Here is a 19,454-nt window from a genome sequence, read left to right as displayed (position 1 = left end):
TCTGGTAGAAAGAAGTGTATTACAAATTGAAGGAATAGGCTTCTGTGTGCATTCACAAATGTGGCACTCATGTTCCGAACACATGGGGTGTGAAAGGCTATTACAGTCATTGGAATGACCCTTCTACAGCGCTGTGTGGGGATCACTGACAGAGGGGTGGAGAGAGTTCAGGGATGGGGCAGGGTGGGCGTGAAGCATCGAATGAAATCACCTGCTGTTTAAAGCCAGTGTGCTTATCCACTGAGAGACAGCAGAGACCCCGGCTGCAGGCTGACCACTGAAGCATCTGTGAAGCGGGCAGCTAAGGGCATGAGGCCGTCAGGGGAGCTGTCGGTGGTGGTCTGCTCCCTGGAGACCCGGGGCTGGGCGGGGGGGCGGGTTCAGCCCGGGAACTTGGCGAGCCGCTGCCGAGCGCGGGACAGCCGCTCCAGCCGCTCCTTCAGGAACTTCCTCTTGTCTCTGGTGTCGGTGCGCTCCTTCAGCAGCCAGTCGTACTGGTCCTTGTCCTGCAGCAGCTGCAGCATGCTCTTCTTGAGCTGCTCCCCATACGTCCGGAGCACGAAGAACTGGATGATCAAGGGGATGTGGCTGGAGATGCGGGTGCTGACCTCCTGCGAGGAAGGAAGGCACAGTTCACACGAGGGTGAGGGGCCGCGGCAGCCAGGACACCCTGACTTCACCACGGCACCCCGGCAGGGACCCAGACCCAATGGGTGCATGGTCATCCTCTGTGGTCTGGGCAGCACCAGGCTAGGGACCAACCCCGACTCTGGGCTCCCGCCAGCCTCTCCGGACCACTAAAGGGTTACTTCTGACAGAAGAGGGCAAAATGTGCCCTAGGAAGGTAAATGCGTGGAGTACAAAAGTACAGAGGACAGGCTTGTGGACAGAGTCTGTGGGTGGGAGGAATTGAGAGCAGCATTTAAACATATGCGTCACCATGTGTAAAACAGATAGCTAATGGAAAGCTGGTATATAACACATGGAGCTCAACTCCATACTCTGTGACGACCTAGAGGGCAGGATGGGGGTGAGGAAATGGGAGGGAGGTTCAAGAGGGAGGGGACATGTGTGTATTTACAGATGATTCTTGTTGTATGGCAGAAATCAACATGACATTGTAAGCAATTATCCTCCAATTAAAAATAAATTTTAAAAAAACCCTACATTTTAAAATTATTTACAACTCTCCCTAAAAGATTCTATAACCTCTTTTTTTGTTTTAAATCAAGGCTGAAATTATTTAGCATAAAAGGAGGTGGGCTATCAAAAGCCACAGAAGGGAGCCCCTCCAAAGTTCTAAGCATGCTGGAAGTCACTTTCAACTTTCCTTTCTCCCTCTTCCTGAGGGAGTCCTTCCTGAGACAATACCCCCTTCCCACCTCACCCATGTCCTCTGCTTCCTTTTGGTCTATTAAAAAAATTTATCCAAAGAATAAATGGAATCACATAAATGAAAAAAGGCAGACACCCAAATGAATTTTTTGGCCAACCCGATATTAATTTGCTTTACTTGACTAATTTCCTTTGTTGCTGCTGGACTAGGCAAAGAAAGAGATTCTCCCTCTAGACCCTCCGGAAGGCACCCAGCCCTGCTAACACCTTGACTTTAGCCAATGAGGATCATACTTGATAGGAAAAGTAGGGAGTTCTCATTAAAGTCAGGACAGGGCAAGGCTGTCTGCTGGTCTACTGTGGTTTCAAGTTGCACTGAAGGGACCACCAGATGGGGCAAGAAAAGTTTGAGGTATAAAAACTGGAAAGATCAGGGAGAGTGTGAAACCACCGCTGTCTGCAGAGGGATGAGTGTTTGTTGGCAAAACTCAGGAGAAACAGATGTAAACCCACCACAGACAGTTTAAGAGAATCAGCATGGTTAACAAATGTACGACAACATGCAGAAATCAACAAACGCGATGTCATGGAAGAAAAGTCTCATTGATAGCAGGTACAAGATGAGAAAAGAAGAAGGAATCAACTCCAGGTGTGTGTACCACCTACACAAAGAGAACTTGAAAACACTTCTGAGACTCCCCAAAAGGATATTTAAGAAGGAACATCCCCTGATGTTCTTCGATAGGAAATTTAAAGGCACAAAGGTGTCAACTCCTCCACTGCAGGTAGAAATTCTGAGGAAGGACTTTGGCTTATGGTCTGCAGATCTGGCACCTGCCTGGCTTTCTGCATGGCTTGTCCTACCTACCTTGGACTTGATGAGCCAGCCTTCATAATTGTATAAGCCAGTTCCTTTGTTTATACTTATCAATATAAAACAAGCCCTAGCCATTCCCCAGATATAATGGTCAGTTTCATGTGTCAGCTTGACTGGGTTGTAGACCCACTTATTCAATGGAACTCTCATCTAGGTATCTCTGTGGAGATATTTTGTAGATGTGGTTAATAGCTCCAGTCAGTCAATTTTAAATAAGTAAACAAGATCATCCTCAAGAATGTGGGTGGGCCTCACCCAATCAGGTGGGCCTCACCCAATCAGGTGGAGGCTTTAATATGTGTGTGTGTGTGTGTGTGTGTGTGTGTGTATTGCTCACTCTCAAAGGTTCTGCCAGGCAGCACTGGGGGGTGAGCTTGGCTGCAGGAGAAACCAAGGGGGCACAGGGCTGCCCTCGCCTTGCCCTTTACTGGCTTCACACACACCCGTGCACATCCCAAGGTCTGCAGAATCTGACCGTTTGAGCTTTGTTGCTCAGAGTGTATCCCCATCCAGCAGCATGGCATCCTCTGGGAGCCCGTCAGTCATGCAGAATTGTGCCCCATCTCAGACCTGCCCCCACCCCACCACATCTGCATCTCCGGAAGGTCCTGGAGATGGGTGAGCATGGTTGGTGTGGGAAACTCTGCCTAAAGTGATGGAGACATCTGGTAAACCAGGAGGTTGCCATTTGTCTTCCTGTCCAGACTTTCACATCCCCCCGGGCTCTGAGTTACACATCCTTCCCCAGATGAATTAGATGGACCCTCAAGTTATTTGAAACGTAAGGTGCATGTGCTGCATTGCTCAGTCACGTCCAACTCTTGTGAAACCCTATGAAATGCAGCCTGCCAGGCTCCCCTGTCCTTGGGATTCTCCAGGAAAGAATTCTAGAATAGGTTGCCATGCCCTCCTCCAGGATATCTTCCTGACCCAGGTATTGAACCCACGTCTCTTACATCTCCTGCAATGGCAGGTGGGTTCTTTACCACTAGTGTCACCTGGGAAGCCCAAAATGTAGGGTAGCAATCAAAGTACAAGTCTCTATGAGCAGCAGCTTCTCCAAGGGCCAGAGGTCACTGCCTTCTACACTCCTCCTGCTGAATATTCACAAGAACCCTGGGAGGAGGTAGCCATTTTGCCTCCTTTTAAAGAGGAAAGCTAAGGCTCAGAGAGGTTAAATAACTCGACTGGGGCCACGCAGCCAGCCCAAACCAGATGCAAATGGCTCTAAGTAACAACCTTCTCATGTCTGATTGAATTGCTCCTACAGAAGCTTACCAAGGGCTGAAAGATGGGGCTGGTGGTTCCCTTACAGAGACAAGACTGAACAGACAGGCTCTTCATTCTCAGAGACAGAGAATGGATGAGAAGCACTGTCCCAAGACTAGCAGACTCACCTGGTGGTACGCCATCAGGTGTTGAAAGATCTCAGCTGTGGAGGGCTCTGAGTCCTCAGATTGGTAATAATGGTTTGATTTTTTTTTCTTTTCTTCTTCTGCCTCCTTCTCTCTGACCTGTTGCAAAGCACGTCGGTACACCTGGTCCTGGCAGTAGACCAACTGCTCCATTTGGAAATGTAGTCGGATGGATTTCTCAGCTTCATTTTCTTGTTCTAACCGAATGTCTTCAATTTTGGACTATAGCAAAAGAGAAACACAACAGAATTTCCATCTAGAAACAAATCACTGGGTCACAGGAAGATAGCTCCACTGCAAAGGCCACCCGGAGCAGGTGCCATCTAGAAAAGAGCTGGTGGCTTTGGAGCAGCCTCTGTCCCCACAATAGCTTCTCTGGGCAGGGAGTGGGACTTCCCATTCTGGCTGAGGGTCAGAATTTCCCAGGAAGCCTGAGCCACACAGATGACCAGACCTTGCATCCCCAGGGCCTGGGAACCTGCATGGGCTCTGTTCTCAGGCCTGATATCCAGCTTTTTTCCTTTTCCCTTTTACAGACTTTTCCATCTGAGGAGGAGAAATATTTTTCTACCAGAGAGCTCACAGGGATAAGATGGGAGCCAGATTCCATCAGTCAAATTCCACATATTTCATGTTCCTGGAGTTTAGAGGAACTGGCTGCCAGAAAGTCAAAGAGGGGACTCTTCACACACAAAGTTACCTGGACCCCCTGGCTTCACTGAATGGAAGAGTGTGATGCCAAGTGTGGTCCTAAATCTTCTTCTCTGTGTTCCTTCTGAATAAGAGGGCACTCTTAGTCCTAGTCTGTAGATGAGGAATCAGAGGTCCAGGCAGGTTAAGAAGCCCCAAGACCTCTGGCTTGCAAAAGGCAGAGCCAGTCTTCCCATCTCTGCTGGGTGCTGGGGCTAAGGTTGGTGTCCCCACCAGATTTGTACATTGAAAGCCTAATCCTCAACAGGATGGCATTTGGAGATGGGGGTCTTTGGGAGGTAATTAGGTCATGAGGGTGGGGTCCCCACAAATGGGTTAGTGTCCCTCTGAGAAGAGACCCCAGGGAGCTCTCTCTCTACCTCTGCCCCCGGCCTTCTGTCTCGTGAAGACGCCAATGAGAAGGCCACCAGCACCTCCATCTGGGATTCCAGTCTCCTGGACTATGAGAAATATTCAGTGTCTGCAGTGGTATTAGCTATGCAGCCCAAGCCAGGACAAGGGGGGGCCCCTGTTCCTAGATTGGACGAGTCTGTCCTATTTGGTTTCCTCGATGAGTTTCCAGAGTCAGTATCATTCTCTTCAGCTGTAACAGGGTTCCACACTTACTATGGCTTTCCTCTGTTCCTGTGACTAAATATTTTCCTTCTGAATTCTTTCTCTTTCTTTCCCTCTTACTGCCTTTAACGAGACATCACTGCTCATATCTTAAATTCATTATTGATCTTGACTAATAAAGGTTGAATAGTCTTAATCTAAGAAATCTATTTTCTAGTGTCAGGCCTACATTTTTTTTTTTTTAAAGTAACTTAATGGTCAGTTTTACCTTGGCAGTTCGGTGGAGGTTGAAAAATTCACTAAAGTGTTTTCCTGAAACTTCTGTGAAGGTATTCCGGATTATATCTGGTGAAAGAAAGAGAGAGAAGTCCAGTCTTGCTGGAAGGACCCATGACTTCATAAACTGCAAAATATAAGAGGATAAAACAGCAGAAACAGTTCCCTGCCTCCCTCTTCCCCACCCCCAATCTTCTCTTTCTTTCTGAAGAAAGAAGGTGTGCTTTTTTACTCAAAAACATCCTGGAGGAATTTTAAACATCTAAATGTCCCCTGAAATATTTATCTGATGTTTACATTTTCATCCCAAGTATAAATAGTTGCAAAGAATGCAATTTCTGTTATTATAAATATATTAATATTTATAGTAAAACACATCGCTTTTTAAAATACATCAATGGAATCAAAATAGCTCTGTTATCCATTTGAAAGCAATAGGTGAACAAACTCATTTCAATCAGAAAACTTACATTATTTCATTTTATTTTTGAAACTCATATTTCCACTTGACTTCCTCACAGAATGTTATCTTAGTGTGATGTACAGTATCTTTATGCTTGGAAATTTTATTTTGGCCACACTGTGAGGCATGTGGGATCTTAGTTCACTGACCAGGAAGTGAATCCTCACCCCTGTAGTGGAAGTGCAGAGTCCTAACCACTACTGCTGCTGCTGCTAAGTCGCTTCAGTCGTGTCTGACTCTGTGTGACCCCACAGATGGCAGCCCACCAGGCTCCACTGTCCCTGGGATTCTCCAGGCAAGAACACTGGAGTGGGGTGCCCTTTCCTTCTCCAATGCATGAAAGTGAAAAGTGAAAGTGAAGTCGCTCAGTCGTGTCCGACTCTCAGCGACCCCATGGACTGCAGACTACCAGGCTCCTCCGTCCATGGGATTTTCCAGGCAAGAGTACTGGAGTGGGGTGCCATTGCCTTCTCCGGTCCTAACCACTAGACCAGTGCTAACCACTGGCTGCTATGCTTGGAAATCATAGCATACATATCACATTTTTGGCTACATATCATATTTTTCTAAACAGAAATAGGTATATAAATATATAGACTTTTTAACATTTTCTGAAGAATTTTCAGAAAGCCTTGACATATTACACAAGAATTTTCTTCAGGACTGAAGGAAGAATGCACAATTGATCAACAAGACACAATTGCAGATTTGGGTTTATAGTTATTAAGCCCGAAGATAAAATTGAACTAGAAACACCAGGGAAGCCACTTGCACTGCCCTGGTGGCTCAGTGCACAAGAGTCTGCCTGCCAACGCAGGGGACGCAAGTTCGATCCCTGGTCCAGGAAGATCCCACAAGCTGAGGAGAAATTAAACCTATACACCACAACCACTAGGGCCCACGAGCCGCTTACTGAGCCCACGTGCTGCACCTACGGAAGCCCACAGGCCCTTGAGCCCGCGCTCCTCAACTAGAGAAGCCACCGAAATGAGAAGCCCATTCACGGCAACCAGAGAGGAGCCCCCGCTTGCCGCAACTGAGAAAGACTGCGCACAGCAAGGAAGACCCTGAGCGGCGAAAAATAAATAAAAGGTCAAAGTAAAAAAAGAAGAAATACATGTCTTATCAACTGTGCAAAGGCTGTCCTCCCTTCACCCCTACGAGTTCACGGATCCTCAAGATTATGACTCGATGCTAAAATGAGACACAGTTGAAGCCTGAGTGAGGAGGGTGTCGGCCAAGGAGACGACAGAGAAGAGATGCAGTAAGCTCAGAGCAGTAAATAGGAATCCGGGAAGTGAAGATCCTCGAGGAGAAGGGGTGGTGAGTACTGTGAGGGACTGTGCCTCTCCTCTGGAGTGCCGGTGTGGCTTGCAATTGGCACGTGACCACAGGGACACCGTCTCAGGTTTATGCCGCACTTTAGAGGCTCAGCCCACTCCCATCGTGTACAGCTGTTTAGTTAACCTTACTTCTCAGAGATTTCGAATAAACAATAGTGTTTTGAGATTGTGAAGTATGCAAAGTGGTGGAGTAGAGGGAGGTGAGGTATGATAAGAAACATACATCTGGTTCTTGTCCCTAGTTCCTAAAACAGAGCTCCTAAACCCTTTAGAATATCCTGGGTTACAGGAGCATCGCTTGTTCTTTTTTTTCTTTCTTTTTTTTTTTTTTTGCATCACTTGTTCTAACGAGGTGGCACTAGACAGCTTCGTGATGGGGCTGGTCACCAAAAGACCAAGCCTTTGATTAGAAGCCTGGAACTTCCAACCCAGCTTCCGCCTTCTCCCCAACTTCTAGGGGCTAGGGGACAGGCTGGAGATTGGATTAAAAATTGATTATGCTTCCATGGGATAATTGATTTTATGTGTGTGGGTGTGGGTGTGTGTGTTGATAGCTCAGTTATGTCTGACTCTTTGTGACCCCACGGACTGTAGCCCTCGGGGCTCCTCTGTCCATGGAATTCTTCAGTCAGGAATACTGAAATGGGTTGCCATTCCCTTCTCAAGGGGATCTTCCCAATGCTGGGATCGAACCCAGGTCACCCTCATTGCAAGCAGACTCTGCCATCCGAGCCACCAGGGAAGCTGTATAATTGATTATACCTTCATAAAAACCCTAATGACTGGGCTCAAAGATAGCCAGGCTGGTGAACATGACCACATGCCAAAAGGGTAGTCCCGCCCTCACCACTCCTCTGACAGAAGCATCTGTGACCCGCCCACATCACGCATTATGCATATCGTTCATTTGCAAACTTTCGTTGCAAACTTGCAGTCTTTCATATCCAACACCAGGAAACTGGTGCGTGCGTGTGCTCACTCAGTCTTGTCCCATTCTTTGTGACCCCAGGACTGTACTCTGCCAGGATCCTCTGCCCATGGGATTCTCCAGGCAAGAATACTGGAGTGGGTTGCCATTCCCTTCTCCAGGCGACCTTCCCGACCCTGAGATGGAAGCCCTGTGTCTTTTGCAGCTCCTGCATTGGCAGGCAGATTCCTTACCACTGAGCCACCCGGGAAACGCCACTAATAAACTGGTAAAGGTAAGCAAATCCTTTATAGCAAACCAGTAAAGTAGAGCATGCTCCTGAGTTCTGTGAGCTGTTCCAGCTGAGTATGGAACCCCAGGAGTGGGTGGTGGGCACTGTGACTTATAGCTGGTCACTCAGCAATACAGGAGTTTCAGAACGGAGCTGCCATCCAGAGGCAGGTCTTGTGAGCTGAGCCTTGCACAGTTTGAGCCCTGTGCAAACTCCAGGCAGTTAGTGTCAGAAGGGGAATGAATTGTTGGACACCCATTAGAGTCTGGAGAAGACTGGTTGGGTTGCTTGTGTTGGAAAACACCCCAGCAGGGTGTTTGACCCTGTCCTAGAAATATTGATAAAATGCCTAAAGTAAAACCAAGAACCCACCTGTCACCGTGTGCAGCATGTCCACAGCAGGCTCTTCCAGAACTATGACCTGCTTTTTTATGATGATCTCAAATGTCTTGTAATTCACAAACCCTGGCAACTCTCTGCCACGATACCGATTTTCAAATTGCTTTATTTCTTTACGTATGGCTTCATGACCTACAGAAGGAAAGGATAGCTCTGAATTATTTTGCAGAAATAACCTTGCTGGTTTGGCTGAACACAGCAGCATCCTGACCTTCCTAAAAATACAGAGGAGCAAGACAAAAAAAATCAAATCTGATTTTCAAATTGAAAAAGATGCAAGGATTGCAATAAAGAAACAGATTTTCAGATAACTGTCCTTAGTCATCTCAAGATGGCACGTGTAAAGCCAGGGAAGGACACTGAAAACTAGCAAATGCAGAAACTTACTAAGACAGAATTTTAAAAAAATTTTGGCTGCACACCACAGCACGTGGGATCTTAGTTCCTTGACCAGGAACTGAACCAGGGCCCCCTGGTTCACTGGACTCCAGTCTTAACCACTGGACCACTGGGGAAGTCCCAAGACATATTCGGGAAAAGGTAACTTGAGTAGGAAATTTGGGAAATCAAATTTGATTTTGTAAAGAAAATTATATCATAGAATACTATGACCTGCAGACACTTTAAAAAATAGAAATGGGGACTTTCCTGGTGGTTAGGGCCCTGTGGGCATAGTGCAGGGGGCGAGGGTTTGATCCCTGGCCGGGGAACTAGGATCCCATGTGCCGCTCAAGGTGGACTCACTTAAAAAAAATAAAGAAATGATCATAACGCCAGTTGAAGTCAGTGATTCAGCATATATTCCCAGGTTACAGCAGCAGTAAAACGTATTTATAAACCAGAGGGATAATACAGTTGGATTATTAATGTGATATGTTATCACTGTTTACCACATAAAGCACTTAATTTTTTTTCTATATTCTTAGAATTCTTTTTACTCTAAACAAACTAGGGTGTGAAGAACCTCCTTCATGGGGTGGGGAGAGGATGATTCAGAAGGACTAAGTTTCCTTCTTTTTGAAGAACTAACCCGGGATAGTAGCCCGGTTACTCTCTTTTGGTCAGGAGATACTTTCTGAAAGGCATTTTAAAAAATTAAGATTTAATTGGCATGCCATAAATTCACCATTATTAAAGTATACATTTAGTATATTCACAAAGTGGTGCAAACATCACCACTATCTAATTCTCAAGCATTTCCACCACCCCAGGGAGCCCCATCAGCACTCACTCCCCATTCCCTCCACCCAGCCCCTGAGACCACTAATCCACTTTCTATTTCTATGGACTTGCCTGTTTTGAGCATTTCATGTAAATGGAATTGTACGTCCTGTGGCCTTTTGTGTCTCACTTCTTCCACTTAGCATAAGAGCCACTCTAGTACGTGTGAGATGGGATTTAACTTGCATTTCTGATGGCTAACAATATTGTGCATCTTGTCACGTGCTTATTAGCCATGTGTGTGTGCGTCCTCAGTTGTGTCTGACTCTTCGCCACGTCATGGACTGCAGCCCCCGAGGCTCCTCTGTCCAGGGTTGGACACTGTCTGGAGTGGGCTGCCATTTCTCCTCCACTGGATCTTCCCAACCCAGGGAGGAAACTCATGTCTCCTGCATTGGCAGGCATATTCTTTACCACTGAGCCACTGGGAAGACAATCTTATTAGCTATACCTGTATCTTTTTTCTTTTTTTTTTGTGGAATGTCTATTCCAACCCTTTGTCCACCTTTAAATTGAGTTATTTCTCTTCTTGTTGTTGAGCTGTAAGAGTTCTTTACATATTGCAAATACTAGTGAGTGAGTACTAAGTCACTTTAGTTGTGTCCAGCTCTTTGTGACTCTATGGACTATAGCCCACCAGGCTCCTCTCTAGGGGATTTTCCAGGCAAGAATACTGAAGTGGGTTGCCATTTCCTTCTCCAGGGGATCTTCCAGAACCAGGGATCAAACCCACAGCTTTTAGGTCTCTTGCATTGCCAGGCAGGTTCTTTACCACTAGCACCACCTGGGAAGTGAAGTCCTATAAAGACTAGACCCTTATCATATACATGATTTTTAAATACTTTCTCCAATTCTGAGGAATGTCTTCACTTTCTTGATTGTGCTCCTGGATAGTGTTTTTTGATATGCACACAAGTTTTAAATTTTGATGAAATCCAGCATATCATTTTTTCCCTGTGTTGCTTCTGCTTCAGGTGTCCTAGGTAAAGAGACCGCTACCTAATCCCAAGGGCACAAAGTTTTAAACCTATGCTTTCTTCTAAGAGTTTTATAGTTTTGGCTTGTACACTTTGGTTTTTGATCCATTTTGAGTTTATTTTTGGATAGGAGGTGCATTAGGGGTCCAAATTAATTCTTACTTTTGGACACTCAGTGATATGGAACTGATCATTTGTTGGGAGGAATTTATCATTTTAAAAAATGAGCCATTTTTCTCACAGGCTGTCTGCCATAAGCACTGTTTCCGTAAAAACCTGGCTAGGCAATGCCATGAGGGAGCTTCCGGAAGCCAAAGACTGGTGTTTTCTTTGAAAGGGGTTAGCATGGTGCTCCCCCTCCCCGACAAAAGAACAGACTGCACAGCAGGTGTACAACTCTCTGCTCAAGGACTTGGCTTCTGTAAGCGGCACCAGGGGGTGACAGAGGACGAGCTGGCTGGGTGGCATCACAGACTCAGTGGACACGAGTTTGCGCAAACTCTGGGAGATTGCGAAGGACAGAGGAGCCTGGTGTATTGCAGTCCATGGGGTTGCAGAGTCGGACACGACCAAGCAACTGAGCACTAGCAACAAGTGGCACAAAGACTGCGGACACGTGACAAGCGAGCACCCCAGGAATGAGTGTCCTGGACTTTGGTCCCTAAGGTTCACATCCTACACCGCCCTCTGTGCCCTCTGCCAGGGAATAAAGGTGCGGCCTCTGAATTAAGTAGAAACTCCCTTGATTTCTCTCCCCCTGTTCATTATTCAAAGCCAAGGAGGACTGTCAGTCTGAACCTCTGCTCAGTTTAAATAAATCATGAAACCACCACCATCGCCTACTGCCCCCCTCCACCATCAGATTGTTGGAATAAAAGCCAATTGAAAGTTCCCTCAGCTGCTGCAGTTTTCTCATTGGTCAATATATGATTTAGTTTAGGGTTCTTAAAATAGTAAAAAAAAATAATAAAGTTCAGATCACATTTTCTGACTCCGGAGGATGTGATGATGCAAGATGCTGTTGTATTTTCTTTCCAACACTGCAGCCGTAAGGGCGTCCCAGGTAGCACAGTGGTGAAGAATCCACCTGCCAACCTGGAGACACGGGTTTGATCCCTGGGTTGGGAGGGTCCCCTGGAGGAGGAAATGGCAACCCATTCCATTAGTCTTGCCTGGGAAATCCCATGGACCGAAGAGCCTGGCAGGCTACAGATGACTACAGCACCGGATGACTGGGCAGCGAAACAGTGACCAGAAGATCCATCACAGGACACGCCAGGTGTCAAGGCCTCAGTGGATTAACCACTGGCTTATTTCAGGGGCAGCACCACTGGGAACACAAAGGGCATGACATACGTCGCAGGCTCACCTGCTCACTGTTGAGGGGAAACTGACTATTCTAAGAGTCGTGATTGGCGTGGGCCATTGAATCTGCATCTTCTCTCCAGGTGTCCTCTGAAACCTGAACCTGATGCTTGCTGGCCAGAGTTCAGGGACTTGAAAGAGCACATGTGGCTTTCACGCTACCAAGTCCTTACTCTGGCCGTCCTTGACCACCGCCATCACCCACCTCCCCCAGCCTTGGTCTCAGCTCAACTTGACGCGTTTACCATGGTGCTTCAGACTCACCTTTTTCGAAATTTTTCTCAACCACAGCACTCCATTTGCAGAATTCGGCTCGTACTTTGGTAAACAGTCGGGAGTCATACTGCCCCACGAGTTCCTCCCCTTCTATTGTTGAGATGATCTCTTTATTAAATGTATCAATTTTCTGCCAAGAAGGAAAAAAGAATCAGCAGAGACATTCTAAACTGAGCAAGGTAGTTTGGCAGTCGTGTGCATGGATGAGTCCCTCTGTGCTGTCTCTCAGGTCAGGTGGGAGGACAGGAGAGAAGAAGCCTGGGCTGCACAGAACCCCAAACTCCCCTCACTGCCTGGGGGGTCCCCAGTGAGGGACGCACTTGAGGAAGAGCCAGTGGCACGCATGGGGTGGTCCACCACTCCCTGCCCGCTTTCTAACTCCGGGCCAGTTTTGGTGCTAAGTGGGCAGAACAAGTTTGGATCAGCTTTAGGGAAGTGAAGATGGATGAGCGTGACACCCATAATCCCTGTGGACAGTGATGTATGGCTCCCCAGCTTGGTGCCACTGGCAGTACTCACCTCTATCAGAGAGAACATTTTCTCACTTTCTTCTTCTGGGATGTCCTTGCCATACTTCTGTAACTCCTCTGTTATTCTCTGGTGAGTCTCCTTTATTTGATTTTCCAACAGGGGCAGAGTTTTCTGAGAAAAACAACAGAAAGACATAAATATGAACAGGGAACGAGCTGCGGTTGGCGATGGGGAAGGGCTAGGGTTAGGCCAGCGCCTGCAAGACGCTCATGTTTAATTAGGCCGGGTGGGTAGTTTATCAGCATCCCACTCAGCACGTGATCCTCTGACAGGCAATAGCCACACCCGTGGGAGCATCCCAGGCCACATCCACACCCCCTGAATCTGAGCCCACATCTTCACAAGATGTCCAGGTGATCCATGTGTGAGGACATGGGTTAGCTTTGCACATGCAAGACTCTGCTCAGCTCTGTGTGCACTTACACAAATGTGCATGATGAGTTCATTGGTGAGTCTTTCTGCCAGGCAGGGGATAGTGGCCCTCCCTTCCTCCAGAAGGTCCCTGCAAGAGAAGACAATGTTCCTGTCCACCTGGGTCTAGCCAGGAAACACAGGTTGGCTCTCTGTTGCTGGGGAAAGCCAAAGCAAGTGCAGTTACTTCCCACTGGACGGCATGTCCTGCAACTGGACCACACAGAATCACGACTGAATTTTTGTAACGTTGCATATTTCGGAAATGGTATAGAATGATCCCTTCCAGCTGATAAAGTAAATGTGTCTTATGACACCTGACTACAAATGGTCTTTATAAAAGTTCACATATCACCTAGAGGTATGTTTCCATAACATGCACATACCCTCCTGAATACGCAGTGCATATTGGTATTGGGCTTCATGAACATATATTGACAGATATTTACACAGGTGCATGGATGAAGCCTGAACTGGGGGACCCACACTTCTCCAAAATGACAATTGAAACCATGAGCTGCTTGGGGAAGGAGACCAAGCCTTCCTCTCACTCTTTCCAAATATGTGTTTGTAGAGTGAGTTACTACACAGTTTTCCACATGTTAAAGGACTTTTTAAGATGAAGGGCAGCCAGGAAACATGAGTTCACACATATCTTTGCAAGAGGACACTCATACCTAAGTTTTAGCTTCTGTACCTGTCGAATTTTTTAATTGTGGGAAAATATACATAAAATTCACCACTTTAATAATTTGTAAGTGCACATGTGTGAGCTAAGTCACTTCAGTTATATCTGACTCTTTGTAACCCCATGGAAGGTAGCCCAACCAGGCTCCTCTGTCCATGGGATTCTCCAGGTGGGAATACTAGAGTGGGTTGCCATGCCCTCCTCCAGGGGATCTTCCTGACCCAGGGATCAAACCTGCATCTCCTGCACTGGCAAGTGAGTTCTTTACTCACAAGTGGTGAGTGCCACTTGGGAGGCCTGTAGGCACACATTCAGCGGTATTAAGTACAATTACATTGATGTGTAACCTTCACCACCATCTACCTCCAGAAACAGCTCATCTTCCCCACCTGAAACTCTGTTTCCATTAAGCAGCTCCCCAACCCCTCCCCCAGGTCCTGTCTCTATGTTTTGACCCCTTTAGGGACCTTGTATAAGAGGAATTACACAGTGTTTGTCTTTTCATGACTGGCTTATTTCACTGAGCATAGTGCCCTCGGGGTACAGCCGTGTTATAGCAAGTGCTAGAATTTTCTTCCTTTCTAAGGCCAAATACTATTCCACTGTGTGGATGGAATTTTTTAAATCCATTTTGGATAAACATTGTGTTTATCTATCAGTGGTCACTCAGCTTGCTTCCATGTTTTTTTGTTTGTTTGTTTGTTTTAGAATTGTGAATAACGCTGCTATGAACATAGGACTGCAAGGATCTCTTCTGAATTATATGTCTCTGCAAGCTTCTGGGAACATCCAATATGATAATGTTTACAAAGGACATGTGTCTCCCCCCACATACACATGTGCACACACAAGGGATCTCAGTGAATGTGTCCCTTTTTTCTCAACATCTTGGAAGGATCTTTTTATTGGCATCTCCTTGGCACAGCACTATAATGGTTGCTAGCCCTGTGATCTCTTATTCTGGTTTGACCATACAAATCTCATGATTTTCAACATGTACATTCCACAGTCTTCACAATTGAAAACAAATCTGTGCTGAACACGCTTTAGGGGACATTACTGAACACATCTCGGATTACTTGCCTGTGTGGAATTCCTAGAAACGGAACTCAGCCTTAGGGACACCTGTGTGATCTCGGCACGCGCTATTGGTAGCGAAGATGCAAGCCCACACCCCTCCTTTCCCACCAACTCTACACCTTCTCATTATTTCAAAATAACCAGTTTATCAGTATCATCCTTTTTAAAAAAATCTTCATTTTTGGCATCAGGGTTAGAAAGGCCTTTATCCTGGGATTATTAATTCTCCGCCTATATTTTCTTCTGAGAAGTGGTACTTTCTTTGTACTTAATTTTAAACTTCCACTGATATTTATTTTGGTATCCCATGTTAAGTAAGGACATGTTTAACTTTTCCCAACTATTAAATAATTATTTCAGTGCTACTGATTGATAATGAAACTGACAAAGCCCAGGAATTTGAAGTGCCACATTTATTACAGACCAAATGTACGTACTTGAGTCTATTTCTGGGTTTTCCACTTTGTTTCCATCCTGTTATACTTACGTTCATATTCTGTTTCCAGAACTATAATAAGTTATTGCAAAAAGTCTCCGCCTTCTTCCGAAGTTTTAGATTTATTCTTTGCCTACTTTGTGAATTCCTCCTTTACTCCTCCAGGCAGATTCCCCGTGGTCACCGTAAAGGAACAGACACACAGGGATACTCTCAACAGCCAATCTTGGACAGCATGCATTTCTCCTGTGAGGAAGGAGGTCCTTAATTTTGGTTCTCCCTGGGAAAGCTCCATGCACATACCTGAAATGTGTGTGATCCTCGAAGAATATCCGCTCTCTCTGTAGGGCCTTATCCAGGCTCAGCCGATGCTGGATCTCCTGCTGGCCGCGGCACTTGACGATCATGTAGCCCTTCTTCAGGTGGAAGACCAGGTTTCTCACCACGTCCACAACCTTGTCTTCCGTGCCTTTGTCCACCAGATCGGGCTTTGTCAAGATTCCTGCGACCCAGAGACTCTGGTTATAGAATGTTCACATCTTCGCAGGGTGAGGAGCAAGGTCAGCTCCCCTCCTGGGCAGCGAGGTCCCCTGGCCCCAGGCTTGCTTCCACAATGCAGCTCACCAAGTGAAGGTGCAAGGCTCAGCCCCTATGTGCTCCTTAAGTTCACTTCACCCAGATCTTGGCTCTCACGCCAGAGAGATAGCAGCATGTAATGGCCCATTATGTTCCTCCTGTTCAGCAAAGGAGTTCATTCTCATGCAATGGGTCTCAAACTTCCCTGTGCATCTAAGCCACCTTAAGGCCCTGCTCCAGAGATTCTGGTTCAGCAGATTCGGTGGGATCAAGGGACTTGCATTTCTAAAAATTCTTCAGTTAATATTGGTGCAGGTGGGGCCTGGCTCACACTTGGGAAAATAAGGGCCTGACCAGGTCAGCTAGGTCATTTGCAGGACCCACTGCAAAATAAAAATGCAGAACACCTGTTTAAACAAGTATTGCAAGATGGCATCATCACAACACTGCACTGAGCATGGACCCATCTGCATGTGTGGCACTGTGCGGTTGTCCAGCCCAAGATTAACTCTGAGGTTTACTGTGCCCACTTGTAGCTGCAGCCCTGGCTGAGAGATTCTCATCCCAGGCAGGATGGGCAGCAGGACAAGCAAAGAATGAGAACCTGCAGCTAAGGATGGTGGAGCAGAATGCAGAAGGGACTGACAGCATCTCTGGTACACAGGTGAGCAGCCTCTGCCCAGGCTTCTTCTTAGGTGTGAAAATAAATTGCTGTTTGTTTCAGCCACTGCCCTCAGGCTCTCTGCTATTTACAGCCAAATGCATTTTTTCAAACATAACACTTAAACCATTTTTACACGCACATTTCAGGTGCATGAAACACTTTCACGTTGTTGGGCACCCTTGACCACTATTCATCTTCAAAACCTTTTCATCTTCCCCAGCTGAGACTCTGTAACCGCCAAACACTAACTCCTATTTCTCCCTTCCCCCACTTCCTGTCCATGAACCTGACCACACTAGGTCCCTCATATGATTGAGGTCATGCAGTATTTGTCCTTTGGCACTGGCTTATGTCATTGAGCACAATGTCTTCAAGGTACATCCTCATTGTAGCAGGTGTCAGAATGTCCCTCCTTTTTAAGGTTGGATACTGTCCCACTGTGGGCTTCCCTGGTGGCTCAGATGGTAAAGAATCTGCCTGCAATATGGGAGACCTGGGTTCGACCTGGGTTCGACCTGGGTTGGGAAGATTCCCCTGGAGGAGGGCATGGCAACACACTCCCGTATTCTTGCCTGGAGAATCCCCATGGGCAGAGAAGCCTGGCGGGCTATAGCCCATGGGATCACAAAGAGACATGACTTAGCGACTAAGCACAGCACAGAACTATCCCATTGTATGGATACCTCACATCCTGTGTATCCCCTCATCTTTCTGGGACACATGGGTTATTCTACATAAAATGCATTGTCAACTGATATAACTACTTTCTGCCCCACCCCTGAACCCACAACGCCTCTTATCAGCAGATAAACAAGGATTATGGGTCAACCCATGGCCAATAAGAGTCAGCTGTGGCCCAAGAGTCATCTGGCCTCAATGGTTCTTGAATGGTTCTCATCCGCTGGGTGTAGGTCCCCACTCATGTGTACCAAGAAACACCCACTGGATTTAAGAGATGGTCTTCCACTGTCAAGCCATCTACCATTTTCAGATTCTTCCCTGGTGGCTCAGGCAGTAAAGAATCTGCCTGCAATGCAGGAGATGGAGGACACACGGGTTCAATCCCTGGGTCAGGGAGATCCCCTGGAGAAGGGAATGGCAATCCATTCCAGTACTCTCGCCTGGGAAATCCCAAGGACATAGAAGCTAGGAGAGCTACAGTCCATGGGGCCACACAAAGTCAGACATGACTGAGTGACTAACAATTTCACTCTTCTTACCTATGGTCCTATCTCCTTGGGGATCCACATCCTGAGCCATGCGCAGCGCCTCTGTGGTGGCGATGTCCACGTTAGCAGGGACCACCACCAAGTTGATGGTCTCCTGCCTAAGGATATACTTCCTGATGAGAGACTTGATCTGTAAGAAAATGAGAGGGTATGAGAGCTGAGACAGGTCCTGACTTGCTTCAGGCCTTCCAAGTCCCAGAGGTATTTCTTCCAAGAAGCAAACACAGAGAAATGCAGAAAAACTACATTTTCTGAGGGAACACTGTGAGATTTTAACTCGCAAATCATTTCCCAAGACCTCAAATCTGAAGGTCACAATGAAAAATAAGATGCCAAAAGAAATGCTTGACTATTCTCTAAATCTTTAATCCACAGGGTGAGATTCACTGATACAGGAATATTTGCTCCTAATGCTCCCTCTTCCCACATAAAACCCCTTCCTAATGCATGCCAATTTAGATATGGCATAGAGTGTAACTATAACCAAAAATGAGTCACTGAATAAAACACAAATAAAATGCTTTCCCAACTTTGCCTCTTCCCACAGAAGCTTCCATCCAACTTGGTGGAGTAATTTCGACCAATGCATGCTTCAAATTCCCCACCTCCCCATACCCACTCCTCAAGCTTGGTCCTGGACTCACTGATGCTCTAATGCAGCCTCTCCCCCACAAGACCTGGGCCAGGATGGGGCCTGAAGTTTCACCTGATATTCAATGTCGTGTGGCTGGTTGCCCACAGCAACCCTGGTGATGCCAGGAAGGTCTATCAGGGTCAGATCTGGGACGTGAGGGGAGCTGACCTCCAGACTAATCAGCTCATGACTGATCCCCATGCCTTCGCCAGCGATGGCAATCTGGGCTAGAGAAGAGGAAAAAGGAAAACGGAATAGAGCTTGGGATGGAATATCTCATTACAGTGAATCCTCTGAAGGCAAAACCCACCTGCTGGGATTCAACGGTAAGGCATGTTTGGAGCAGATTCATTTCTCTGAAACAAAAAGGGACATCAAAGGATAATCCCGTATTTGCATTGCCAGTGGCCAGAATAGTCTGCAGAGAGAACTAGCGAGAACACCTCTGTAGGTGACACCCAACTGAACCAGTCTTAACCTGCCAGAGCAGGTAAGTTCTTCCTGGTGCCACACCTAAATTCCTCCCATTGATATACTAGGAACTTAACAAAGAGGTAAAATGAAAAGAAATTTTAAAAAATGGTGACTCCTAAAACATGACCTGGAAAGCTACGGGTGGTGGTACATGCTTGTTTCAGGCAAGCTGAGCATTAGCTGTTGATATTCCATTAAGAGATTTAATTCTGTCCCTTCCTCCTTAATAATGAAAATTTCAAGATAAGAATTTATTTCATCAAACTTTTAGCTAATACCACTTGACCACTTTGTACATCCAAAATGTCTTTTGGGTATG

The 19,454-nt window shown here is 46.5% G+C and overlaps 1 protein-coding gene across 9 annotated transcripts in view; it reads right to left on the bottom strand.

The window, feature by feature from the left end:
• Nucleotides 1–19,454, bottom strand: part of MX1 (MX dynamin like GTPase 1) — a 35,749-nt gene continuing 16,295 nt past the window's right edge. For all 9 annotated transcript variants that reach the window (XM_069581339.1, XM_069581393.1, XM_069581366.1 and 6 more), the window contains 10 exons: nt 18,734–18,888; nt 18,019–18,157; nt 15,862–16,060; nt 13,367–13,445; nt 12,932–13,054; nt 12,401–12,542; nt 8,547–8,705; nt 5,162–5,238; nt 3,610–3,849; nt 1–611 (listed from right to left, as the gene is read on the bottom strand). In XM_069581339.1, coding sequence (XP_069437440.1) covers nt 381–611; nt 3,610–3,849; nt 5,162–5,238; nt 8,547–8,705; nt 12,401–12,542; nt 12,932–13,054; nt 13,367–13,445; nt 15,862–16,060; nt 18,019–18,157; nt 18,734–18,888 — 1,544 coding nt within the window. In that variant the 3' untranslated portion in view covers nt 1–380. The remainder of the gene's footprint in view (nt 612–3,609; nt 3,850–5,161; nt 5,239–8,546; nt 8,706–12,400; nt 12,543–12,931; nt 13,055–13,366; nt 13,446–15,861; nt 16,061–18,018; nt 18,158–18,733; nt 18,889–19,454) is intronic.

The sequence above is a fragment of the Ovis canadensis genome, chromosome 1, assembly GCF_042477335.2.
Source record: "Ovis canadensis isolate MfBH-ARS-UI-01 breed Bighorn chromosome 1, ARS-UI_OviCan_v2, whole genome shotgun sequence".
NCBI lineage: Eukaryota > Metazoa > Chordata > Mammalia > Artiodactyla > Bovidae > Ovis > Ovis canadensis.
Note: the sequence above shows the minus strand (reverse complement) of the source record. Positions and strands in the feature narration are given on the sequence as shown.